The 25,734-nt window shown below is 28.2% G+C and overlaps 2 protein-coding genes across 2 annotated transcripts in view; one reads left to right on the top strand and one right to left on the bottom strand.

Moving 5' to 3' along the window:
- Nucleotides 1-3,114, bottom strand: part of LOC119684027 (mannose-P-dolichol utilization defect 1 protein homolog 1-like) — a 5,132-nt gene extending 2,018 nt beyond the window's left edge. The window contains exons 1-3 of the mRNA XM_038097963.1: nucleotides 2,979-3,114; nucleotides 2,715-2,913; nucleotides 2,399-2,662 (exon numbers count right to left, since the gene is read on the bottom strand). Coding sequence (XP_037953891.1) covers nucleotides 2,399-2,662; nucleotides 2,715-2,871 — 421 coding nt within the window. The 5' untranslated portion in view covers nucleotides 2,872-2,913; nucleotides 2,979-3,114. The remainder of the gene's footprint in view (nucleotides 1-2,398; nucleotides 2,663-2,714; nucleotides 2,914-2,978) is intronic.
- Nucleotides 3,115-5,114: 2,000 nt separating this feature from the next.
- Nucleotides 5,115-23,999, top strand: LOC119684018 (F-box/WD repeat-containing protein 7). The gene is made up of 6 exons (XM_038097951.1): nucleotides 5,115-5,195; nucleotides 20,044-21,253; nucleotides 21,322-23,157; nucleotides 23,220-23,401; nucleotides 23,470-23,695; nucleotides 23,763-23,999. Exons 2-6 carry the CDS (start codon nucleotides 20,099-20,101, stop codon nucleotides 23,997-23,999), a joined length of 3,636 nt encoding a protein of 1,211 aa, XP_037953879.1. The 5' UTR covers nucleotides 5,115-5,195; nucleotides 20,044-20,098.
- The last annotated feature ends 1,735 nt before the right edge of the window (nucleotides 24,000-25,734 follow it).

The raw sequence follows: 25,734 nt of genomic DNA, 5'->3' as shown, positions 1-25,734 counted from the left end.
CAAGCAACTAACATAATCTATATTAAAGTTTTTTTTTAAAAGCTATTTAAAAATTGAACACTTTGAGATACAAAAAACTAAATATTTTCTGATTTAGTTATCTTTCTTACACGATTTAGGAATTTGAATTAATAGTGATAAAAATCACTAATAATAAAATAATAATAAAAATAAAAACAATGAAAATCAGACTTAATATTCGAATTTAAGTGTTTTTTTTTAATATTTATAAAATAAAATGTTTTTGTAAAACATTTATAAAAATAAAAACAATAAAAATCAGACTTAATATCGAATTTAAGTGTTTTTGGTTTTTTTTTTTTAACATTTATAATTTGTATACTACGGAAATATTATGAAAAATTATATTAATTTCCGCTTTTCATTTATTTTTTAGTGCTGTTCGCTGGCACTTTGTTTATTTTAATATATAAATATAAACTTATGTTAGTTGTGTACGGATTGTTAACATGAGTAAAGTAAAGAAGTTTAATTCATAATTAATATGAATTCAAATTTAATAAAATAATATCATTCACATAGAGAATATTTTCAGATTCGTTGTTATTTGGGATATACGAGATTCAATATAATCTCGAATGATTCTTATCAGAATTGTACGATTTATGAAAAGAGTGCCTCAAATCTGATTTGTCACTATATATATATATTAGTATATTATATTATATTATTTTATATATTATATATATATATAGTATATTATATTATATTATATATTATATATATTATATTATTATTATATTATATTATATTAGTTATATATTATATTAGTTATTATATTATATTATAGTATATTATATTAGTTCATTTCTAGAAAAAGAAATCATCATCATAAAATTTACTACAAACTCAAAATTGTTTTTAACTCCTAAGTGGATGACTGTAATATAGTAAACCTAGTGCAATTCATATACAGTGTACACAATTTAAATATATGAGTTAATTATTTAAATAAATAATGTTGAAAATGTATTATTCTATCATAAAAAAACTAAAAAAAAAACCACTAGCAATCAAACTTACTCAGCAATATCAATAATAGCAGACTAGAAAACAACAATTACTTTACTTAGAAAATAAGTACTGATAACCTACCCTAATAAGCTATCTCTTTTCAAGCCGAAACAATCAAAGATATAATGCATGTCCGTTTCTTCTTTTATTTAACTTTTTAAAATTTCTATAAGTTGTAGAAGTAGCTTCTACAAGATATATTATATACAAGGGTTCCTATATATTAGTGACTGAAAGAACTGCATTAAACGTTGCAGTATCGATAAATTCACTGTTCATCATAGTTCTATTACATGAACGCTAGATCGGTATGCGTTTTTTATTGAAAAATATGAAATCTCTAAACCACCTCCCGCAGAATTTAAAACATCATTTTTATATAAAAACTACTAACAAGCAGAGGCGACATTTATCCTATTCCTTGTTTGTATAATCAATCTAAAAATTGCATATACCAGTTGGTGTTAAATGGCGTGTGTAGTTATTGTTAGTGTTATTAATTTTTTAAACCTCGATATCTAGAGAAGTACTCACATATTGTATAGTGGAGAAAGTTGCTCAAAATAGATTTGCCCGAAAATCAAAATCGTGCCGAAAACAATTATATAAAATAATAAAAAAAAAAAGAAAATTTAGTTTTCACGTCAATATGACGATAGTGACTATTTTACTTAATAGAAACTATTGTATATAATGAAACCCTATGCTCCACCTAGGAGTGAAGGGCACCAGTAAAGTAAAAGTAATGAATTTAATAGAGAGGTTTCGAAAAGTAGTCAACTACAACAACAAAAACTCTCTATATATTATTTTAATCAATTGAGAAAAGAAAACAATTTTTAGTTGAATAATTCAAAAAATACCATTAATATCCGAATGATCGTATATTTTTATGGGTAATTGATATCATGTGTAAACTGAACAGACTTTCTATTCTGTGTTTATTTTACATTTAATGTTAATATTAACAACAAATCACTAGTAATTGACATTCACATAAGCATATCTCATTTTGTGTAATTATTTTCAAATGGAAAACAAATACACACACACAATGTCTCATACTAATTTAATTAAGATAGTAAACTGTTTTTATAAATATTAATTATAAATTCAGTAATGTATACTTAATTAGTGATGGATAACTAGTTATACATATTTATATATTATAAATATAGTTTTGTATTCTTTTAGCTTCGCGAAAATTGAACGCATGGCATTATTATTTTTATTATCGAAAAAACAGAAAAACTTGTATTTCATAAACCAACAAATCAATTTAAATTGATTGGTGAGTAATAGAATTTGAGATAAGAAAATTCACAAAAATATTTTTTAGATTTCGGTGAAATATAATTTTTACTTACCACTAGAAAAGTGAGTATTATAACAGGAAATATTTTGAAATAGATTAAAGTTGCTATTATAATATAAACCACAGTCATAATTTTAGTTTTCTGGCCCAGCAGATTCTGATATTTAAAAGTATAATAAATAAGCACATATTCCTGTATTAATAATAGGACATACTCCATGTATGAAAGGAACTCATAGCCGCTACTGTAATTATATGACATCATAACCGTGTAACTAAAAAGTTCCAGACACAAGCCATTAACACTTATACCTGTAATTAATTAATTATTACTTCAAATAATTCAAATGACTCAATCTAATACCTTTTGATGACTTATTTTCTCTAATTGTATTTATTTGAGGTACTTTTATAACCAGACATGACGACACTGTTATAAGACTAAGTAAGTCTGCAATTACTAAAATAATACCTTTGTCAAAGTAATTAGCTATAACTGAGCTAAGTCCTTCGGTTGACATTGTTATGTGTTGTAGGCGTTATGTAAAATTTATTTAAATATTCTGGAATATAATATATTTTATGTTTAAATTATTCAGTTAAACTATTTAAATGTTATTTTACTTACAACTACAGTTTTACATAGGAACAAAGCAAACAGGTGATCTTCCTTATAAATTTAGAAATATACTATAGTTTTACAAGTAGAGTATATTTTTAAATTCTAACAATTCTGCTTGACTGTTGTGTACAATCTCGTACTGGTCGCAAACTACATACACAACAGAGAAAAATTTGTTTAAAAAAATAATAATCTTGCTCTCTCTGAGCAATTTAGGCTATGCTCACAACTAAACAATATGTATCTAAACAAAGTTGTATTGTTTTAAACAATATAAAAGAACAAATTTATGTTTTTTTTATTGCAATAACATGGTTTTATTATTGCATATTTATATTGTGATATATTTATAATACAAGGACTAGTTAATAATGAATTAATAAATTCGTACATGCAATAATAGGTACAGTACGCTTGAAAATAACTGACTAGCAAATTTTGTAACTAGCATATTTTGTAACTAGCCTGCGGTTTAATAAATCTTTTTTTTAATAATCTTTTTTTTTTGTAATATTGTGAATCTATTACACTATACAAATTACTAGTGTGTTATTGTTAAACAATTGTGGTATGTTATGCCATTTGTACTTATCAAAACTTTTTCTTTTCACAAAAATTTTTTGCTGATTTGCATATAATCATAAACAAATGCATTAAAGAAATTATTGAAATTATAAAAAATTCACGCGGTTTTTTTTAAAATAATATTTTGTACTATATTGTAATATATTATATATATAACATAATATATTATTATATATAATATATTGCAATCATAGGCGTACCCAGGGCCGAAATTAGAGGACTCTGATATGCTGATATGGTATTATATATTTTTAAGTGTACTAAGGTATTCAAGACAATAATAAAACATTGAAATGTAGGGGGCGTGTGCCCTTCTGTCCATACTTGTATACGCTCATTATTCCAATATATAAATAACTTAACTATAAAGTCCTACTTTTAGTATTCTTTACTGTTGAGAAGTCCACATTTGTTATCAAAATTCTGTATGCAAAATGTACAATGAAGTTATATTCAAGCTTTGAAAATTTTTTACCAGATAAAATAAGTACATAAGAAGTAACGAAATTTGTATATATTTATGTACATATGTAGAGCCGCATGACTCTACCATTAGGAATAGGAATTATTCTTGAATCATAACAACTGCCGTTTGTTGTAATAAATGAATAATATTATTGTATGAATTGCAATAAAGGTTGAGCAGCGGATATTGTAATCGACTATTAATGCTAGATGTCGAACAATTAATGAAACAATATATTCGAATTATGCATTGAATGTATACGATGGGTTTACTAAACATATGGATTTGTTTGTGTATAGAAGACATCGGTTTGTATATAGAACTAATTAATTTGTATAAGTAATTATGGAAATAAAATTAGATGCTTTAATTATTATAATAAGCTAAATGAACTATTGTATAGATTTATTTTTAAAAAGTGTTAATTGTCTGTGTTAATTATGGAACAATAATAACCCAATGATATGAAATGTATTATTACAGATTATTATAGCATGATTATAAATTCATTAATCATTAATTATTAAAATTTCTCATCAAATTTTTATTTTTTGAGTTTACTATAAACTAAAAATATTTATAAATTGCTTTGAAATCATGAATAAAATTATAAATACATAATTAAGAATTAAGAGTAAATGAAAAATGAACACATTTTGTACAGTACTTTTATAAAAAGCCGCTGTAAAGTAAAAATGTTTTTAATTGTTGTATTTGATGATTTACTTGTTAATTTTTTAAGTAAGACTTAGATCTTTGAATGTTTCAATCCTAATTAAAAAAAAAATAATATTTAAGATAAAATTAAATTCTTAAATATATCACGTTGAGACATCTACAAGAAGAAGAATAAATCTATGACATTGTACGAAAAAGACAAAACATAAGAATTCCTGAAAACTGGCAACATATCTATAGTGTTCTCTATTGCACTTAATTCGTATGGTAAAATCATTCAGTCGTTGTCTTTTGTTGGAGTTGGAAATTTTAGAAAATTTGTGGAAGAATTGATAATTGCTTACAAAAATAAAAATTCCATTGCAAAAATTTGTGTTCTAAGTTAAAAATTTGTATTTTATTTGTGTAAATGATTAGTATATAAAAAATAAATAATTTTTTAAAAGAATATATTTTATAAAATCTTAAATAACGCTGCGAAGAAAAAGCACAAGGTGAGCGATGTAATTTTTGGAAGAAAAATTATTTTATTTGGAAAACTTAGTAAATAGAAGAATTTAAAACAAACTAAACAAAAACCAGAATTTTTAATAGATTATAAATATGAAAATTAAAAGTTATTTGCGTTATTAATTAAGAAGTACCAAACGATTTTTATTTCACGCAGGAATGAAAAAAAAATCAGTTCTGGGTGTCGCGTATGTGGTAACAGCGCCGTATATGCTAACGTCGACGTTGACGTTACTTTATTTACGTTTTGTTCTGCTTCCCAGCACATTTTTTTGTACATATTTGCTACGCAGTGTTGCATTACAGGTGCGGAGAAATGTGCCTTAAAATTCTAAATATAAAGCCAAATGTAAAGTGTGTAAAGGACATTTTCATATTCATTAATTTGCTTTTAAAATAATTTATGTTGAAATATGTATGGAGCCTAATAGCCACAAACTTAATGGACGGTGTAACATTTTTAGTTTGTTTGCATTTCCACTTTAACTTAAGGAATTTCGTTAAAATTTTTTTAAAATAATTTACCTAATCCCTACGTAAAAGTTTCACACCATTTATGAATTTATTTTTTGCTTAAATTAACGTATTAATTATTTATAATAAATTTCAATTTATTTATATTGTGTATATAAATTATTGTCAAATTAATTCATTCATAAAAATTAAATATTTTTTTTCTGATATTTAATACGCACATATGGTTTTGTTTATGGTTTGTTTAAATTTCCAAATGTATTGATATGCTTTTAAAGAATATTGTTTTTATATATGATTATTGATTGGGTTACATAAATGGGATGTGCTTACTTCCTCTTGCCACTACAAGGCAGTGGTCAAATATGTGTGCAATTGAAATACATTGCGACCCATGATTTAATTAATTTTCACATTTGTTTCTTCAACTTGGGTGTGAACAATATCTGATATTGTGCTTAAATCTAACAAAAATGTGAATAAAAGTGCTGTGTTATTTTTTGTACTAAGCTTCTGCTTTGTAACTGCCTAATTAGTAATGTATATAATGTTTCCTAAATCTTATATAAATTACAATTGAAAACAGTTTATAAAAATAAAAATAAATAAATTTCTCTAAAGTATTTATTTAAATGCATTTTATATAAATATGCATTTATGCTGATTCTAATTTATTTTTGGTAATACGCCATCGCATTTGAATTTGTTCATATTATTTTGTTCACCTCGAAATTAATGTATAAAGTAATTAAATAAAAAAATGCGTACTTTTATCGAAAACTTTTGTGGTATTTTAGAGCATTCGCTAGAGCTCTTGAAGTTTTAAAAACCTTGAAAATAAAACATTTTTAATATTTTCAATTATTTTTGTACAAAAACTTTGAATATAAAACAAAAATATGCTCTAAATTTCATATTTGTATTGCCATTAGCTTAAAATTTATTAATATATCTAATTTATAATAGAAATGTATATTACTAACTGGTATATAAAAAAGCTCTTAGCCCCCCATTTATATTCTTATTCCTTTTTTCAGTCCCTTATTCACATTTTAATCGTAGTATATGATTAACTATTAACTTTTAATTCTGTTAAAATACGACAAGAGTTGAAAAGCTTAATTTTATTTTTGTAATGTAAACTACACAATTTGCATAGTTCCTGCTAAGAAATGCTTCAAATTTTGACCTTAAATCAGAAAAGCTAAAGATCTTGTCACTCTTGACAAACAATAGTAAACTATTTACCAAGTAAATAACAATAGTGAATTCCCAGAAGGAATTTTGGTTTGTTCTTCAATATTGTTCCATTCTACTCCTCAGCACTTCTTAAGTCTGCTTATTTCTGGTGATCCTCTGCATCTGATTTGCTATATTCAAAAGCAAAGACTCACATATACTCTTACAACGTGAGCTATTCCTCTTAATATCTATGATTCGTCATATTTCACAGTGACTTCCGTATATGTTAGTTGCAGCAGTTTTTCACAAATTCTTAGCATGTAGTTTTTGTTTTTCTCAAATATACTTTATGATTGAAATTTAGCTTACAGAAGCAAGTTTACTGAAATGAAAAAAATAAACATTTGAAAATATTTAGTATTACCTGAAATATATTAATTTGAAAGATCTCTTCGATGGAAAATTTTACGACGTAGTAAAGTATTTCCTTTTCGAAGTATTTCCTTTTCGAATACAGGTAAATTCTTAAGTATATTTCTTTAAGTATGTTGCATTAGGGTGCCATTAAGGTATATGGGCAAATTTTTGTTCGTTAAATTGGTTGTTTATTTTTAATAGATCTATAACTTTTAGAAAGACAGTTTTTATGTAAAATTAAATATGTCGGAGATATAAGCAATCAAAAATGAATTTTATGGAAAAAATCGTTACTTTCCAATCTTTGGGGCTCTTGGGGCACCATTTTCACTTATCCAATTGAACTAAAATTTCACACAGATTATTTTTTTAGTAAAATGAACCGATCTGGGGGTGCTGTGGGCAATTTTCCGACTTTCGAAAATTAATGGCACCCTAATGTTGCATATATGTAATATACATATGAATATGGCGAATTGACAGAATATCTCCAGATCTTAAAAGTCATCAGAAGTAACTTTGTCATTTTTTTTTTTTCAAAAATTTCTACAATAATTTAACTTCTTTTCTGCATTTTTAATAAGTTATTCCCAAGGAAGTGATTAAAATAATATAGACTTTATGCTCATCGTCGGATCATCGACTCCAGTCCATAAATATTTATTACAACGGGAAATGTCGACGTTATATGTTTCATACGTATTAATTACTTATTTAGTTGGCCATTATAAACGTGAATCGTTCTTGGCCGCGTCTTGTACCCTCCTTCAGTCAACCCGATTAGTGGCTTGCTAGCGCTAGTTGGTAGTACCGAGTGTCTTCATATCGTTAATGACTGGTCTTTGCACTGATGATGCGGACGTGTCTACCACATTTTTCGTCAGCGGATATCGCATCAAAAATCTTTCTAGCTTTACAATTTTCTTCCATTCGCAAGACATGATCAAGGCAGAGTAGTCGCGATATCGCTCGTACAGCTCAGCATTCCATATTTTTGGATATTCGTTGCCAACACATAAGGGACCATAAATCTTTCGATGAATTTTTCTCTCGAATGCTCTTAACACTTTCTCATCATTGTTGGTTATTGTCCACGCTTCTACACAGTTCAGAAGGATAGGCATTCGTTAAAAATGTAGTTTAATTAAAAGCTTTATACTTAATATTATACCTATTTTAAAATAAAATGTACTATAGGGTTCAAGTGATTCAAGTGACTATATCTTTTTTGAAATTATTTTTTATTGATTCAAATTACAAAAATTGGTGGAAATAATCAAAATTTCAGAATCCGTTTACTGTAGCTCGATGTGGCAACATTTTGAGTTACATGCTTTACGAATGCGAATTTTATACCTGTACAATGGCTTTTTTCATCGCATCCATAGTGGCATATTTTTAGGTCTCACCTTGCTCGTGCAAGCGTAACAACTCCTTCGCTCGTTCGAGTCTAACTTTTTGTTGCTTTTATGTAAGATCTTCTGCCTTTTAGAACTTGTAAGGCTTTATCTTGAACTTATTTTGAAATATACGTCGGATGTTTCGTTAGCATATTTTCAGTTTTTTGGCTATTTGATAACCACTACGACGTAAATTTCGTTCAAGTCGAGCCTTCAGTTTCCAAACCATTTCAGGCGATGTTGCTGTTTTTTTTTTCGTCTACCAACATAGCGTTTGTCTATGCTGTCTGTACTATTATAACAATTCTTAGATTCGTTATATTATGTGAACTAGATTTATTTTTAAAACTTCTGACCTATGCTTGCAAAACTCCTTATAGGGTAACTCTAAAACGTTTGGGGTCATAAATAGCTTATTCTATATAGTTTGTAGGGCAGGGGTTGAATGTCAAAAAACCGCATAATAAATATGTTATAATTTCCTTACCTGAGGGAAGTAAATATTTATTAACAAAATGAACAATCGATCATTGATTGTTCTAAAGAAAGAAATCAAAGTTTATTAGCAAAATTTATAATAGATCCTGTAAAAGATTTTGCTATTTCCGCATTTTCATCTTCAATTTCTTTTATAAAAAAATGTGTTATATGTTACATCTTCAACTTAAATTTCGTTACAAAATAGTGTGAAAATAGATAACTTCTTTGGGTACCCACCCATCTTCATTTACAAAACTCATCTTTACAATACACATAATGGTGGTACACAATCATCTTTTGATCATCCTTTATAAAATAAAATGAAAATTTATTCGCACAGGTAAAAAAGAGAAACTGAAGAGTAAAGAAGAAGGTCTGGGAAAATCCTAAAAATCAGGTAAATAACATAACGTCGTTGTGCGTTGAACGGTTAAAATTATTATGTTGCCGTCTGCTGTGCTTGCTTGCTTGCTTGTTTAGCAGATTTGTCAGTTTGCCCGCCCTTTTCCTTCCTACCTTTGCCGTCGTTGTCATAGAACGCCAAGCAAGATCAATTCAATTCTTGCAGTCTTATAATGAAAACAAATACAACAACAGCAACAACAACAACAACAAAACCTAAGACATGTTGAAAGTTATTGCAAAAGAGAGAGCCAAAGTGAACTCAGTTGTCCGCGCAGAGACAACTGACAACTGAAAATGGCATTTGTAAAACGAGCTTCAAATAAATAAGAAAAAAAAACAAGTCGAAGATGATACGTTACGTTACGTTACGATACTTGCTGATGAGAAAAATCTTATATTTTTTGCAATTTTTTTTCTCTCGGTTGTCAATCTGTTCTTCAACGTTGCAGTTTTGATATGCTTTAGGTTGTTTCAGGGTTATTAACTGTCCAAAAGGAAAAGTGAATAAAGTGATAGACGAGGGCAAAAGGCCGAAGAAAGGTTAAAATGTTATAACAAGAATTTCAGCCCGGCAAGGACAGCAGTATCGACTTAAGTTTTAAAGTTTTCTACAAACAGTTTGTTATCGAAAGAACGTCAATTGTTGTTTTATGTATTCACACAGCTACACATATAAATGTAGATACAAAACAAAAAAAAAAAGCGCAGGTATGAAGCAAAGATTCACACTAAATTAAAGATTTGTACGATCGTAAAAGACTCCAAAACACACGAAGTTGGAATGATGATAAACATTTGTTGATTTATGTGAGAATTTAATTTTAAGAATTTCATAAATCGTTTAATTTTGTTTTTTTTTTGTTGAAGGTGTTTATTTGTAAAATACATCTGCTAGTGGTCATATTAAATGATCATATTAAAATAAATTTTAATATAGATTTATTAATAATTTAGTTTTGAAACTCTGAAACTCGGTTTTAATATTTTTGTTTTAGGACCAGTTTTACATACTTAGGGAACACTTAAGTTAAGTATAGTTTATGTATATTTCAGTCCTTAAGTGTTGACGGTTTTTACAATGCAAAGATTTAAAAGAAGTTTGTAATTATGTAAAATATGGCAATATTGGAAGAATAGAGTGTCATATGAAGTTGTTTGTATACTTCAGAGGTTCGAACTGAAAATGTTTCTATTGTTAAATTTTCAAAACATGAGTGGAAAACGAGGCTTCAATTTTTCAATCCAAGATAATGAATTATTAATAGATATTATAAGCAAATTCAAAAATATAATTGAAAATAAACCGATCATGTGTCTTCCAAAGAAAAGGAAGAAATGTGGGTTAAAATAAGCAATGACTTTAATTCTCAAACATTTATTCCGAAAAATGTGCACTAAAAAAATATTTGATAGGAGAAACCGAAAACAGTAGCAATGGTGAATTGGTTCTTGGTTATAAAATTAGCAAAGTTTTAAAGAAAAATTTCAATTTGTGTGCATTGTAAAACTTGCCCTTAATATACATTCTTTTATTTACCATTATTTTAAAGTATCTATTATTTATATATTTTAGTAAAGAATAATTGGGGTATTCACGAGTTTGAGTAACGTGCTCAGTAACCGAGTAAACCGAGCTACTAGTTACGCTAACTCGTGAGCACACCTGATTGTGTCGATTTATCAACGACAGCTGTTAAAATCAGCTGTGTTTTAATAAATTTATAATTTTAATGAATTATTGTGAAAACAAAAGAGATTCTGATATAAAAATCAATATTATGCCGAATTTTAATAATAATGTATAAAATGTATAAAATTTGATATAATTTAAGATATTTCATTATGCCATACATAAAAATATTTTATAAAAGTTTTTAATAAGTTTTAAATAAATTAGAAAATAACTTATAAATAAAGTAAAATAAGCTATATTCATTCTTGAACAACTAAAGACACTTAATGAATTATTAAATAAATCAAAACTTAAATGAAAATACGCACTCAATTTTTAAAATAAATATTTTAATATTTATTTATAAATATTTAATATCAATTAAAAAACAAACTTTAAATGCTGCACATACGAAATGCTTAGAATAAATAATAATAATTTTATAATAAAAAATTTTATAATAAAATAATTTTATTTAATTAAAATATATTAATTTATAAATTTTTACCCTTCGAGATTTTACCAATTACCATCGTGGGCGATCTAGCTAACAATCGTCTAACAAGAAATCATATAAAAAACAAATTAAAAATAAAAATAAGTTGAAAGAAAAATAAATTAAAAATAAAAAATTAAATATAAAAATAAGTTGAAAATAAAAATAAATCAAAAATTAAATATAAAAATAAGTTGAAAATAAATTAAGAATAAAAAATTAAATATAAAAGTAAAATAGAAATTAAAAAATTAAATATAAAAATGAAATAATAAATAAAATTAAAAATACAACAAAATAAAAAAAAATAAATAAAAATTACAAAGTTGGATATAAAATAAAAATAAAATAAAAACATATATAAAATCAAAAATTATAAAAAAAACTATTCTGAAACAGAAATAAAAAATTTCAAAAAGAAAACACTCTAAATTAAAATAAAATTAAAAAAAATAAAATAACAAAAGATGAAATACAAATAAGAAAAAAACATAAATAAAAATAAAATAAAGTAAAAATAAAATTTAAATAAAATATAATTCAAATAAAATAAAATAAAATAAATACAGACAAAAATTAAATATAAATATATAAAAAGTAATAAATATAAATAAATAAATTAAAACATAAAATATATAAAACATGTATAAACATGAAATAAGATTTAAATAAAAGAAATAAAAATAAATCTTAATAAAAATTACATAACATTAAAATCGAATGATAAAATTAATATATAACCGCATAAAATAAATTAGAATAGAAATAAAACAAAAATAAAATAAAATAACTGTACAATAAAATGATATACACTCTCGTACAAAATAAATAAAATAAATAAAATAAATACAGTAAAAAGAAATAAATTCAAAAATTAAAATTAAATAGAATAAAAAAAATTAAATAAAAAAATAAAAATAACATAAAATGAAACTAATAAACTAATATAAAAATGAATAAAATAAAACGAAATACAATGAAATAAACCAAAAAAGAAAAAAATATATTAAAAATAAAATATAATAAAAATAAAATTAAAAAACGTGAAATAAAAATGATAAAAAAAAATAATAAAAATTAATTTTAAATTAAATCAAAATAAAACTAAAAATTTCACCCAACAGAAGACGTAAAACTGGATTTCAATTTTTTGACTTGACTTAAAGGACTATCTCATTCGTGGTTGAGCTACTTTTAGTTTGGCTGGTAAATTTTTCGAATATAAAATAATGAGTTTTTCCTTCAAATGTAGTAGAAAATGATGTGACACACCTAAAGCTTCTATACAATAGGCAACAGCTTTACTTGCATTAAAAATTTCAGGAATTGAATCAGTTTTTGGCATATTAAAGTTACTTACCCTCAGAAATATTATTAATCATGAAAACATTAATTTATCAAAAGTAATTGTTATCAAATAAACTTTCGTCGTATATAGAAATATTTAGACCTGCTCGCTAACTCGGCACAGTGATAAAGTGTTATATATTGCTTTCGTCATATTACCGACAAAACGAATTATCTATGCAACACGTCTGTTAATTTTTTTGGTGTTTGGTTAAAAATTCAGGATTCTATACAATTGTGCTAACTAGGGTATTGTCTGCAGTGCGAGTGAAGTGAAGGAGTTTATCTATTCATAGAGTTTATAAATAAGACAGGAACATAAAAACAAAGACATAGAAATAAAATAGAAACCAAAACATAAAATAAAAATTTAATCAAAATTAATAAAAAGAGAAACAAGAACAAAAAAGAAAAATAGAAACAAAAACAAAAAAAAAAATAGATACAAATTGAAATCTTCATTTGTGACGAAATACGAAACTAGGACTTTAGTTATTACCCCTCAGTTATCTCTCATTGGTTTCCTTTGAAACAAAATACCTAAAATTAAGCCTATTTTATTATTATGTCGTACCCTAATTAATTTAGTAAATTATTTTAGGGTTTTAATTTAGCATGACTTTAGCATTTAAATTAAATGTAAATGCTAAATACGATATAATATAAATAAATACAACAAAATAGTAAAAATTTTGCATTGACTATAGATATAGATTAGATATAGATTATACAATATAAAACTTCTATATCTAAGATTCTTATTTTAACGCTTTTACAAAATCGTTGTTGGTTTTATATGCAAACATTTTATTCCCATGAACTGCACTGCACCTGATAGTACATATTTCATTCCCAACTATGGATATTTACCTATAAGGAGAAGAACGCAGATGTTCAACGCTTATATTAAATGCAATTATTTTTTCAGTAGAAACCGAAACCAAAGCCGATTAAATAAATAAAAAATATGTTAACAACATCTCAATTGAAAAGCACAATGCCGAGCAAAGCACCGTAAGAACCAGTTCGTCGGTACACTTACGTGCATATGCGCATGCGCTTCTGCGCTTCTGCAATTATAACTGATCACTTCAGAAGCGCTATTTTTGTCGGTTTGGTTTCTTGAAAGTTCCCTTGATTATTAATAACCCTTTTCCATGGCGCAAACATAATGGGTCTGAATAGCTTTGAATGCACATCCATTCACATCCGCAACTAATACGTTCAGCATTTTCTTTATATACATACATGCAAGCAGAAATAGGCATGTATTTTCCATTTATGTAACTAGTTTTTTCTTTTCTTATCAAATGGGCATTTACTTAACGTATTCCCACTTTGAGTTTCTACTTCCTTTGTATTTTGTAATTTATCTCAGTTATGCCAGGTCGCTTATGCGCTTATGCTAAAGGGCACATATGCACACATATCTCTGAATTCCTACAAGGATACCAAATCAAAAACCAAAAGAATATACGTAACAACAAAATAACATAACGTTGCAGTGCCAACTGTCTGTTTATGTATGAGATTTCATGCTTAAGGGCTGCTGCGTGACGATCCCTTTCCTGGCATATACTGGCATGTATCGGTATTGTTGTTTTTATTCGATTTGTGGTTGTAGTTGTTGCTGTTGTTGTTTGTTATTATTATTATTGTTGTTGTTGTTGATGATGATGATGATGATGCGACAACATACTGTGAACTGCAAGGTGTACCTTGTGCATTCTTTGGCTTTCAGCTGATTCTCTTTATTATCCCTCATTGGCATCATGGTTCACATTTCCTTTATGCTTTTTCTTTTAGTTGGTTTTTTTTTGTCTTTAGTAGTTTATCATAAGCTGAGGCATATGCACACACATCTTCTTCGAGAGTCACGTTTTCATTAAATCTATGGTGTGTTCGAGAGAAACGTGTCTAAAAAATAAACTGAACTTAAACTAAATGTGACGGAATTTTATGATATTTTTAATAAAAAAAAAAAATAAAATAAAATGTTTAAATGCATAAAAATTGCTAAGTTGTGAAATTTTATTAAAAAACGATCGTAAAATGTATATTGAAATGTAATTTAATTGTAATTATATTGTAATTTAATCCTGTAATACTAATATTTATAGGCAACAACAACATAACACTATTATATATATAATAAATATAATTATATTTCATAGTATATAATAATAAGTTATAAAATGCAAATTAAGTCGTGTAACGAAACTTATTTTCAATTGGTTTTGTGTATATTCAGGATCATACTCAATCATATTTTATCGTAAAATTAAACCATACACAATCTGCATGTGCCTAGGTTCGTTTAATTCCATCTTTAATATATGCAATGCGATATCAATTTTCTATGCACGTAGGTTGACAATGGATTCTAGGCACACCGAACTTTAAAACCGTAGTCAGCTATTTTGACCTACTTTTTCTATAACTTTATACGCTCATATAGCGTACTTAGCCTACGTAGTTAGCTTTTTTGTTCGACTTTTTCCATAACCCTATACGCTCATATAGTTTACTTCTCGAAATATCCAGAGATATATCAAAGATATAAAACTTTTGTTTTGATTACACAAACAACTGATAACAACAATTGATTGTTCTTGGTTTTCATATAAAAATGTCCAACTTCAAAGCCGGATATCTCAAAAATTAAGTTGTATTTGATTAATAGCTCTTTATTGAAATCCGTTACCAAATGACCGGAGTCGGAAAATCCGATTTTTATATGTTAGTTAAAATGTTAGCGGCGAGTGAAATATTTAAAGTTTGAATTTCGAACTAATAAAACTAAGAAATCTCTTAATATAATGATCTTCCTGACCTTTGGCATTGACTCATGAATTCTCAACTAATTTATAGTTTTTACTCAAATGGATATCGCTTAAAAATGCTCGGGTTCTAGAGAGACTATTAATGCATCCTTCTATACAAGTTGATCAATTATTTCGTTACTGTTAAATGGGTTCAGATGTTCACATTGATAGTACTTTGTTCATATTAGCGATATGATCTTTCTTAAGCTTCGATCATATTAGATCTCCAAGATTGGTGATGAACTTTTATACTTGTATGAATATTCGCATAATAAGATAGCATTTTTTATTTGTATGATCTTCAAAGTACATATTTCTATATATTGATCTGTCTATCTATTTTTGATCTATCAATATAACCAACGGCTATATAGAGTTTTCGTTCTTCATTCATTAAAATTACCTAAAATTTTTGTAAAAATGACTCTTTCTGGTAGTAGCTGGAAGTATGAACGTTGGAAACAGAAAAGCACTTTTTTTTTCATGGTTCAAAAGTATTTTTATAAATATTAATTAAAGAATTAGCATTACATAGTATTTCAAGAACACGTTTTCATTAGATCCATTATGCCTAAGGATGCCAATTGCTTGACTTTACTCAGATATTTTTGACTATAATTTTTATTTAGATTTTGATTACAATGCCTCCGTCAAGTTAAAAAAGAATATAATTTGTTTAATCAGTGTTAAATTTAGCTTCTCAGTGCCAGTTAACTACACCAAAAAAAAAAAAACAAAAAAAATAAAATAAGAAGATAAACAACAGCAAAAGTGCACGTTTACTAATAAGAACTAATAAGAATAAGAACTATTAAGAATAAAACTTACTAATAAGAACAAATTTCTTGCAAAATATTTATAATAAAACTAACAGTTAAAAAATCAGTCAAGTTCATTAAAAACACGGTATAACAAATAAACGATTAATTATCCCAATTAAACATTTGGATAAAACTTTAATTGTTGATTTCCTCTTTACCAAAGAACCAGGTTATAAAAGACTCTTCAAGAAGACTCGCGGATACGGTACCATTTTCTCCCGACAAAAGAATCATTTCTGATCAGAAAATGAGCGCATTTAAGACTATTTTAATCAGGCAGAAGACTCGAAAAATACTTGAATATGATAAATAATTTCATAAAATTCTGGGTAGGATGTACTTGTACTCACATGTAACTACGAGTACTACTCACATGGACTTGAAATGTTTTCTGTTGTTATTGCCTTGTATTGCTATTATATTGCTCGCTTACAAGACTGGGTATTTAAGATCGTGAACACTCTTATTATTCAATTTAAACATGTAAGTTCAACTAATTTATGGAGCTTGAGAGCTGTGTTTATAAAATATTAGAATGTCTAACTTTAACTGATGTGTAGTGTTGTTATGGATCAGCAATATACTTCTATTAACAAATAGTATTAAATTGAAGAATCTTTTTTGTATAAATAAAGTCTAAATTTAAACGGAAGATAAGCTTATATATCTATTTTTAATCGAATGAAGACAGAATAATAAAATATTATTAGAAAAATTATGATACCTAAAAACCTTCAGTAGTGATTTCAATTTCTTCTGATGTCGGTTTCTATTGGTGGCGAGCACTTTTGTGATTTCCTTTTGATTATTTTGTTCATAATTTTATTTTGTTTGCCTTACTTCCTTGCTGCTTTTGATATGCTTTTTCCCATTGATTTTTTTCTTCTCATTCTATTTTATTATTTTTTTTCTTAAATATTTTTTTTTTTTATTGTTGGTGATGAAATTGAGAATCGTCATTTGAACGTGAAACAATGGCAACAGCAAACTCTGGTTGTGATCACTGTTTACGGTATGTGATCATTTAAAGTTGCCATTGTAGTTTTTGGTGTGTATGTATGGGAATTTGAGATTTGCAGATTTCTGTCTCAGTTTCTTCTGTAGATTTGTGGGAAGAGAGTATATTCATCCGAATCGGTGTTTAATCTTGAGTAATATTTTGTTGTAAAATGTAATCATATTTTTGAAGGCTTTATTTTTTTGTGTTTTCATAATTCGATTAAAATATTATTAAATAAAAATATTTGGATATTTATAAATAAAATAATTATGACTTGACTATGATACAATATTTTATACACCTGGTATAAAATATGTTACACCAATCACACATGCATCAAAGTTTTTTGGAATACTATTACATTACCGATCTCTTTAGTAATAAAAAAAAATTTACAATAAAACCGCAACTGTATCTAAAAGGGAATATTCAAATAACAGGTGCTTTCAAACAAGATTGAAAAGTTTATTTGTGTGTAATACTTTTTTATTAATTTATAAGTACAGACAGAGTGTGTAAAAGTCTTATCGTTTCTCTGTTCGCAAGAAAGACGAATCAAAAACTCTTTCCACAAACTACAGATATTTTATATATAGACTACAACACACACAATCGACCCATCAATATTGGTTTCATGAATAATTCAGTCTATTCAGTCTATGAATAGGACCCACTCGTAAATAAGTGCCACCTTCCATTTCCGTTTAAGTTTTATTCTACTTAAGGAAGAATTCCTAAAGAACAGTGTAACGGGCTGAAACAACAAAAATACGTTCATATCTGTTTCTTTGTGCCAAAAAACTGATATTTCTAATTGGTGATGATCTCTGATATATATCCGATTTAAGACTATTTCGAACTTATGTATGTTATTATATTGTATAATGCGTAGGAATAGAATCAATAAAGAATGGAATAGAATACAGCAATAAGAAATAGAATACAGGCAGCAAATAGATGTTTTTGCGTATATTTGAACTTAATGAAATCAAGACTACTATTTAAGGAAAGTAAGTTACGAATGTAACTGAGCTTCATATGGCTCAGAAACATGGACAATGACGAGGGCGGACGAACAAGCGTTAAAAATTTCCGATAGAAAAATAGTTCTTCAAATCTATGGGCCAATCCAAATTGGTACAGAAACTTTTCAAAGACAAACAAATAATGAAATTCAAGAATTACTAAGAAACGAAAATATGGTGAGATTCATTAAGTCTATAAAGGCTAAAATGGGCTGCTCATGTAGTAAGAATGGGACTGGAGAGAAAGCCGAGCAGCATATACAATGCAAAGCCGATGATTCCAGGCATAGAGGTAGGTCAAGAACAAAAACGGATGATAACGTGTATAGTAATGCAACAACGATTGGAGTACTGAAGTGGAAGAGAGTAGCAGAAGATAGGAACAGATGGAGGTAGATCGTGAGAGAGGCCAAGGCTCACACTGGACTGTAGTGCCAAATAAGAAGAACACGTAGAACATATGGTCTAATCTAATTAACTAATTAGATGAAAAATGAATTTTTAGTTAATTTTCTAATCATAAATAATAAATATATTTTGTTCGAATGGATGTAGATTATTTGTATAATCCATATAAAAATTGCATATACTCGTTGACAATATATGGCATTACTTACTTAACTTGGACCCTCAATATCTCGAGAAATAAGTTTTCTTGGCATATCGCGTAATAGAAAAAAATGGTTCAAAATTGCTTTCACTGCTAAAATTCATTGTCAAATCGTGCCCTGGAAATCGTATTTACGCCGCTTTATAAAATTTATATAACAAAGTCTGCTACCAAATTTAATATTTAGATATATATACTTACATTATATAGAGTACGTGATGAAAAATAACAAAGATTGACTTAGAGACAAATATCACTGCCAAGCAAGCTGACTCTTCACTTTATTATAGAAAAAACATTTATTTCAGTACTAGTTGTATACCGAATTTGAAAAATTAATTCAGTATATCTAATCGGTTATAATTTGATACATTTCTGACACATTAGGAGCACATCAAGTTTACTTATGTTTTGTGTTGAATTTTTACCCTCATATATAATATTTTCTTTGTAAATGAATAAGTTATTTCTCATTAATTATATTTTGTATAATATAAAAGCTTAAGTACTATATATATCTAAGATTATATGAAAACCAATAAAACATCTGTAATTATACTTACTTATCTACATATGTACTAAACTTATATATTAATATTAAGTAGAACTAACTTATAAATAAACAATACAATATTTGTAGATATTATTTTATACTAAATTGTTTCCATTTATTTTTAGATTTATTAAAAAATTGGAAAAAAGTATATTTTAATAAAGTTGTTGTTGGCATATTATGGAAGAAAAATGCCTGCGCACTGTTGATAATAGTATAATTTTACAACATAATACAGATTCAATTAGCGAAAATTTTTTGGTGGGACAAGATTTGCTGTTACATCAACCATCGACAAGTTATAGTTCCATGTCACTTTTACAGGATGATGATTTCGCTAATTCGCAACACGATTTCGCAGAAGTGCTTGATGATGAAACAACAACATCTGGTGTATCAGAAACATTTGAAATAAGCTCGTCAAATTCTTTGCCCACATGTTCGGATGGAACAGCTCCAGTTGCAGTTGATGATTGTTCCTCAACTGATACTATTAAACTAGTACAAGTATCGGAATCCGTATCTAGTAATAATGAATTTTACAATGATGCCGAAATTTATGTTATAAATGACGACGATGAAGATGATGAAACAGTTGGTTGTATCAGTGAAACAAATCCAAGCACATCTCGTATCATAACCTCTGGTTCAATAGATGATAGTCAACCGAATGGTGTAATTGTGGCAGCAGGAGGAAAAACAATTTATTTAGAAACACCTGTAGTTGAAGGCCAACAACACCCGCAAATATTAAATTTGTCAGAGCAATTGGATTTTACTGAAAAAGCTGGCAAGCCAAAGCGTTTGAGTGATGAATTTCTACTTGGCGAAAATAATGAAACACAAATGAACACTGAAGAGATTTCAGAAGGAAAATGTGTTAGAGAGAAATCAGTTTCGAATCTTGATAAATTTAATATAAGCACAGCAGAAATTGCATTAAAAATTCAAAAGTCTGAACGTTGCGCTGAAAGCAATGTTGAATCTCAACATGAGCGCATGTCTTTTCGTTTGAAAAAAATGAACATTAATAATAATAATACACAAAACTCGAATGTTAAGGTTGTGGCGTTAGAAATTATACCTTCTAGTTCACATGATTTATCAGCATCCACATTAGCAGATATAGAATCTATGGATCTAATTGAACGCCAGGACTTTGAAAGAGAGCAACGATTAACTGGTGGAGTCATACTTAAGTCGAGTTCTTTCGGTTCTAATTTAATAAAATCACTTATTCAGGAACAGAAAAATGAGCAGCAACTCCATACTGACGATGACTGTCCAAGCAGTAGTAGCTGCAGTAATGGTCGTGCCGTTTCCTCGGATAGTAAGGTAAAGTTATCATATGATATGTAGTAATAATTAATATTAAAAAATTTCTTTTTTTCTAAAACAAATAGTGTACGTACAAAGATTTAACTACAACACCAACAAGCAGTAGAATACATAATAGTCGTTTAACCAAATCAACTGCCAAACTAAACCTATGCTCTACTCTAAGTCATTCGCAGCAGCAACAAAATCAACGCATTAAAACAAATGTAAATGCTGCCAAAGTTCTAATCCAAAAACCAGCTACGTCATCTTCTACTGCAACATCAACATCTTCTTCCTCAGAAATTGCTGACTCACAATCTGCACCAGAAAAAGTATCTATTGCTGGCACTTCAGCCAGTTCAGATATTTTTTCAAATTCAAATTCCAATGATAGTTTAATGGGCGGTAGCACAACAACGGAGTCAAATAACTGCCAGGAGAGTTTACAGGAAGAGCCGAAACAACCAATAGCATCCGTTTTAGATAATGAAAATAGTTGTAGTCGTACCAGCGCATTACATTCTCAAATAGCATCAGCTTCTGAAAGTAACTTAGCAGTTTTTGATGACGCACAGCCGTCTACATCATCTGCTCGGTGTCATTATGCGCCACATAAAAACTTACGACAAGTTCATGCCAGTGCACAAACAGTTGAACGATACCTTTCCAGAAGTGCGAGTAATGCAAATTTAATTGGTACCGTTAATGCTGCTGATTCTAGTAGCGGATCGAGTGTTAATTTAATAACTGGTAATAGAACACGTCGTCGTACTGACCCTTCAACTATTTCTGTTTTTAAAATGGCAAATGAGACTTCAGCAGATGTGGTCCCAATTGACAATGGTGATTTTAGCGAAGATACGTGGGCGGATTGTGAAGAAAATACTTCTGATTTGGAAGAAATATGTACCTGCCATCATAGCACCAGCAGTAGCATAAGCAGTCATGGAGGTAGTAACACAAGTTTGAATGAAACTGACGAACTTGATAATTCTGTTTTATGTGGCAAAGAAAATGATCTTTCTAATTACATACAAATGGTTTCTTTATCAGAGGAAGCAACATTGCATACACCAGATTGTGCAAGTGCTTCATTAAACAACAATCAACAGCGTAAACGAAAGTACAATGATAGTCGTCTTATTGACGGTGACCATAACACTGCTATAAGTAGTACCGGTAGTTGCATTGGTGATGCTAATAGTAGAAAGCGAATTGCTTATGATTTTACATCAACACCGCGAACGTCGCAAAATAGTGTTGTAGTTACCACAACGCCTTCATCTCAATTGACATTGTCTATTGGTGGTTCACCAGTAGGCAGACGTACACCACGTTCTGTAATACCTACACGAGATAATCCACCTCCGGAATTGCAAAATTGGTTAACACAATTTCAACGTTGGTCCCATGCTGAACGTTTATTAGCAGTGGATCGCCTTATTGAACACTGTGAACCAACACAAGTCCGACACATGATGAAAGTAATTGAGCCACAATTTCAACGTGATTTTATATCATTGTTACCACGCGAATTGGCACTACAGGTATTAAGCTATTTAGAGCCAAAAGATCTTCTCCGTGCTGCACAAACTTGTCGAAGTTGGCGTTTCCTTTGCGACGACAATCTGTTATGGAAAGAAAAATGTCGGAAATCTCAAGTTTTATCAGAAACAAGAACTGATCGCCCAAAACGTGGTAGAGCTGGAAATATGCCACCAATTGCATCACCATGGAAAGCTGCATATATGCGGCAACATATAATAGAAATGAATTGGCGCTCACGTCCAATACGTGATCCAAAAGTACTGAAAGGTCATGATGATCATGTTATAACATGTTTACAATTCTCGGGAAATCGCATTGTATCAGGTTCAGATGACAACACTTTAAAAGTTTGGTCAGCTGTTACCGGCAGGGTAAGTACAGATTAATTTTTATTAAAAAATTACTTATATATATTTATGTATAAATGGTTTAGTGTTTACGTACCTTGGTTGGACATACCGGAGGCGTGTGGTCTTCTCAAATGTCTGGCAATACTATAATCTCAGGAAGCACAGATCGTACACTTAAAGTATGGGATATGGAGACTGGTTCATGTGTGCATACATTACTTGGACATACATCTACAGTGAGGTGTATGCATTTGCATGGGAAAAAGTAAGTAGCAAAATAGCAAAAATGTAAAATATTTATTGTATATAGAAATAATAATTAATTATTCACAGAGTTGTAAGTGGATCACGTGATGCAACCCTGCGAGTTTGGGATATTGAACAAGGTAGTTGTCTGCATTTACTTGTTGGACATTTAGCTGCTGTTCGTTGTGTGCAATATGATGGAAAGCTTATTGTTTCTGGCGCCTATGATTATATGGTTAAAGTATGGCATCCAGAACGGCAGGAATGCTTACATACACTTCAGGGACATACGAATAGGGTTTATTCATTACAGGTATAATAAACTGTGTGATAAGATTTTTATAAACATTTGTAACAATTAATGTATATTTCCATAACAGTTTGATGGTATACACGTTGTTTCGGGATCATTAGATACTTCAATACGGGTTTGGGATGTTGAAACTGGTAATTGTAAACATACGTTAATGGGACATCAGAGTCTTACTTCTGGTATGGAATTACGGGATAATATTTTAGTCTCTGGAAATGCAGACTCCACTGTTAAAGTTTGGGATATTACAACGGGCCAGTGCCTGCAAACACTTTCTGGTAAGTATAAAAGAGAAAAATTTTAAATATTTTAATATTTTTATTTTAATATATGATTTCCTTATTTAGTTTATTTTTATTAATGAACTTGTTAGTTAATTTTAAAAATCCATTTAAATTATTGTTCAAGGTTTTTATTTTTATTTTACTTTCTAATATTTCAACCAGTTTTAATAGAAAGGGAACTAATGTTAAAAACAATATATATAGAATGACTATTGAGGTCGAAATAGTAGAAATTAAATAAAATAAAAATATTTATCTGCACATAATGTGTAAAAAAAACAGAAAGTTACTTTATACGCAAGTAATTAGACCTGCACTACTGTACGGATGTGTTACATATTGCAAAGCCTCAAATACTACCTTAAAGCAGTTACAGATAGCTCAAAACCTGGCTTTAAGAAAACTGTTTAAGATTCCATAGTATATTAGATCAACAGACATACATAGAGATCTTAGGATTGATTCAGTGAAAAAATATATCAGAGACAGAGCTTTAAAATTATTCACTAAAGTTGATACGCTAATTAACCCCGCCCTAACAATCCTCAAGTCCACTTCTGGACTTTCAGGAAGATATGCTGATTTAAGGTCCGTCATCAACTAAAAGACAAATAAATTATATGATTTTTTTTTTTTAGCCTAGTTAAAGCCTAGTGTGGGGTAGAGATAAGCCCCCCAGCCATTATAGAGTAAAAGTGCACTAACTCAAGAAGAAGAAGAATCAAGATAATGTGTATTTTTTTATTTTTGATTAAAATTAAAAAGGTCACAAAAACGAAAAATATTTTATAGAGTAGAATTCTAAATTTTATCTAGTAGTCATATATATATGTTATATGTCTATTATTATATGTATATAATATCCGCAAAAATGTAGCATTATTTTGTGTTACATATTTTGAGAAATTCTGCACGACAGAATTTTATATTTTTTCAGTTATTGCTTGAAATTGAAACAAAATGTATTTTTATCTTTGCAATGACTCTGTTTTGTAGATTAGCTGTAGGTTACACTATGACCTGGCGGGATTTGTAACATTCATTTTATTTTATTATTACTTACCGTTTCCTTTATAAATTTAAAATGTCTGAAATGACTTTAAACATCAGTTAAAAGCTTATTCTTTTAAATATTCAAACCTTTTTATATATTTTTCTTTAGCTGAATATATCATGAGAATTATTTAGAATATTCGGAAAATACTATTAAAATTTAATAAATATCATTTTTAGAGTCAGCAGACTGTTTCACTAGTTTTAATTTCATAACTTTCCAGTTTTGTCACTTTTATACTTCTGTATTTTGTTTAGGCGTATTTTTTTCAGTGAAGTTTAATTTAATTCTACTTTTTTCATTCTAACATCTAAATTCGTAGATTTGAATAGAATTGTTTTGAATTTTCCAGTTGATGATACCCACATTGTCTTATGAGAGATTGTTTATGTGCTTGCCGTTAGTGGATAAACCAATAGCAAATCTTAACGAATTTGTTATCGCTCTTGTTTCGAATAGTGGACCCCATATATATATTTTAACTCTTTCTCTTAAGTGTCCAGAAGGACTAAAAAATACATCTTTTCAATATGAGTGCATCTATTCCTATGTTGATCGTTTAGTACGTTTTTTTTTTGTGACTATCAGTTTCCGTAGGAGTATAGTAATTTATGTTGACCATGTTGTACGTATTTCTTTCATTGAAATTTTAGAATACACATTTTGCAGTTGGATAGTGTAAATGTTAGTTTAATTTTTAT

The sequence above is a fragment of the Teleopsis dalmanni genome, chromosome 1 (assembly GCF_002237135.1).
Source record: "Teleopsis dalmanni isolate 2A chromosome 1, ASM223713v2, whole genome shotgun sequence".
Lineage (NCBI taxonomy): Eukaryota > Metazoa > Arthropoda > Insecta > Diptera > Diopsidae > Teleopsis > Teleopsis dalmanni.
The sequence above is the reverse complement of the archived record's forward strand: the minus strand, read 5'-3'. Positions and strand labels throughout refer to the sequence as shown.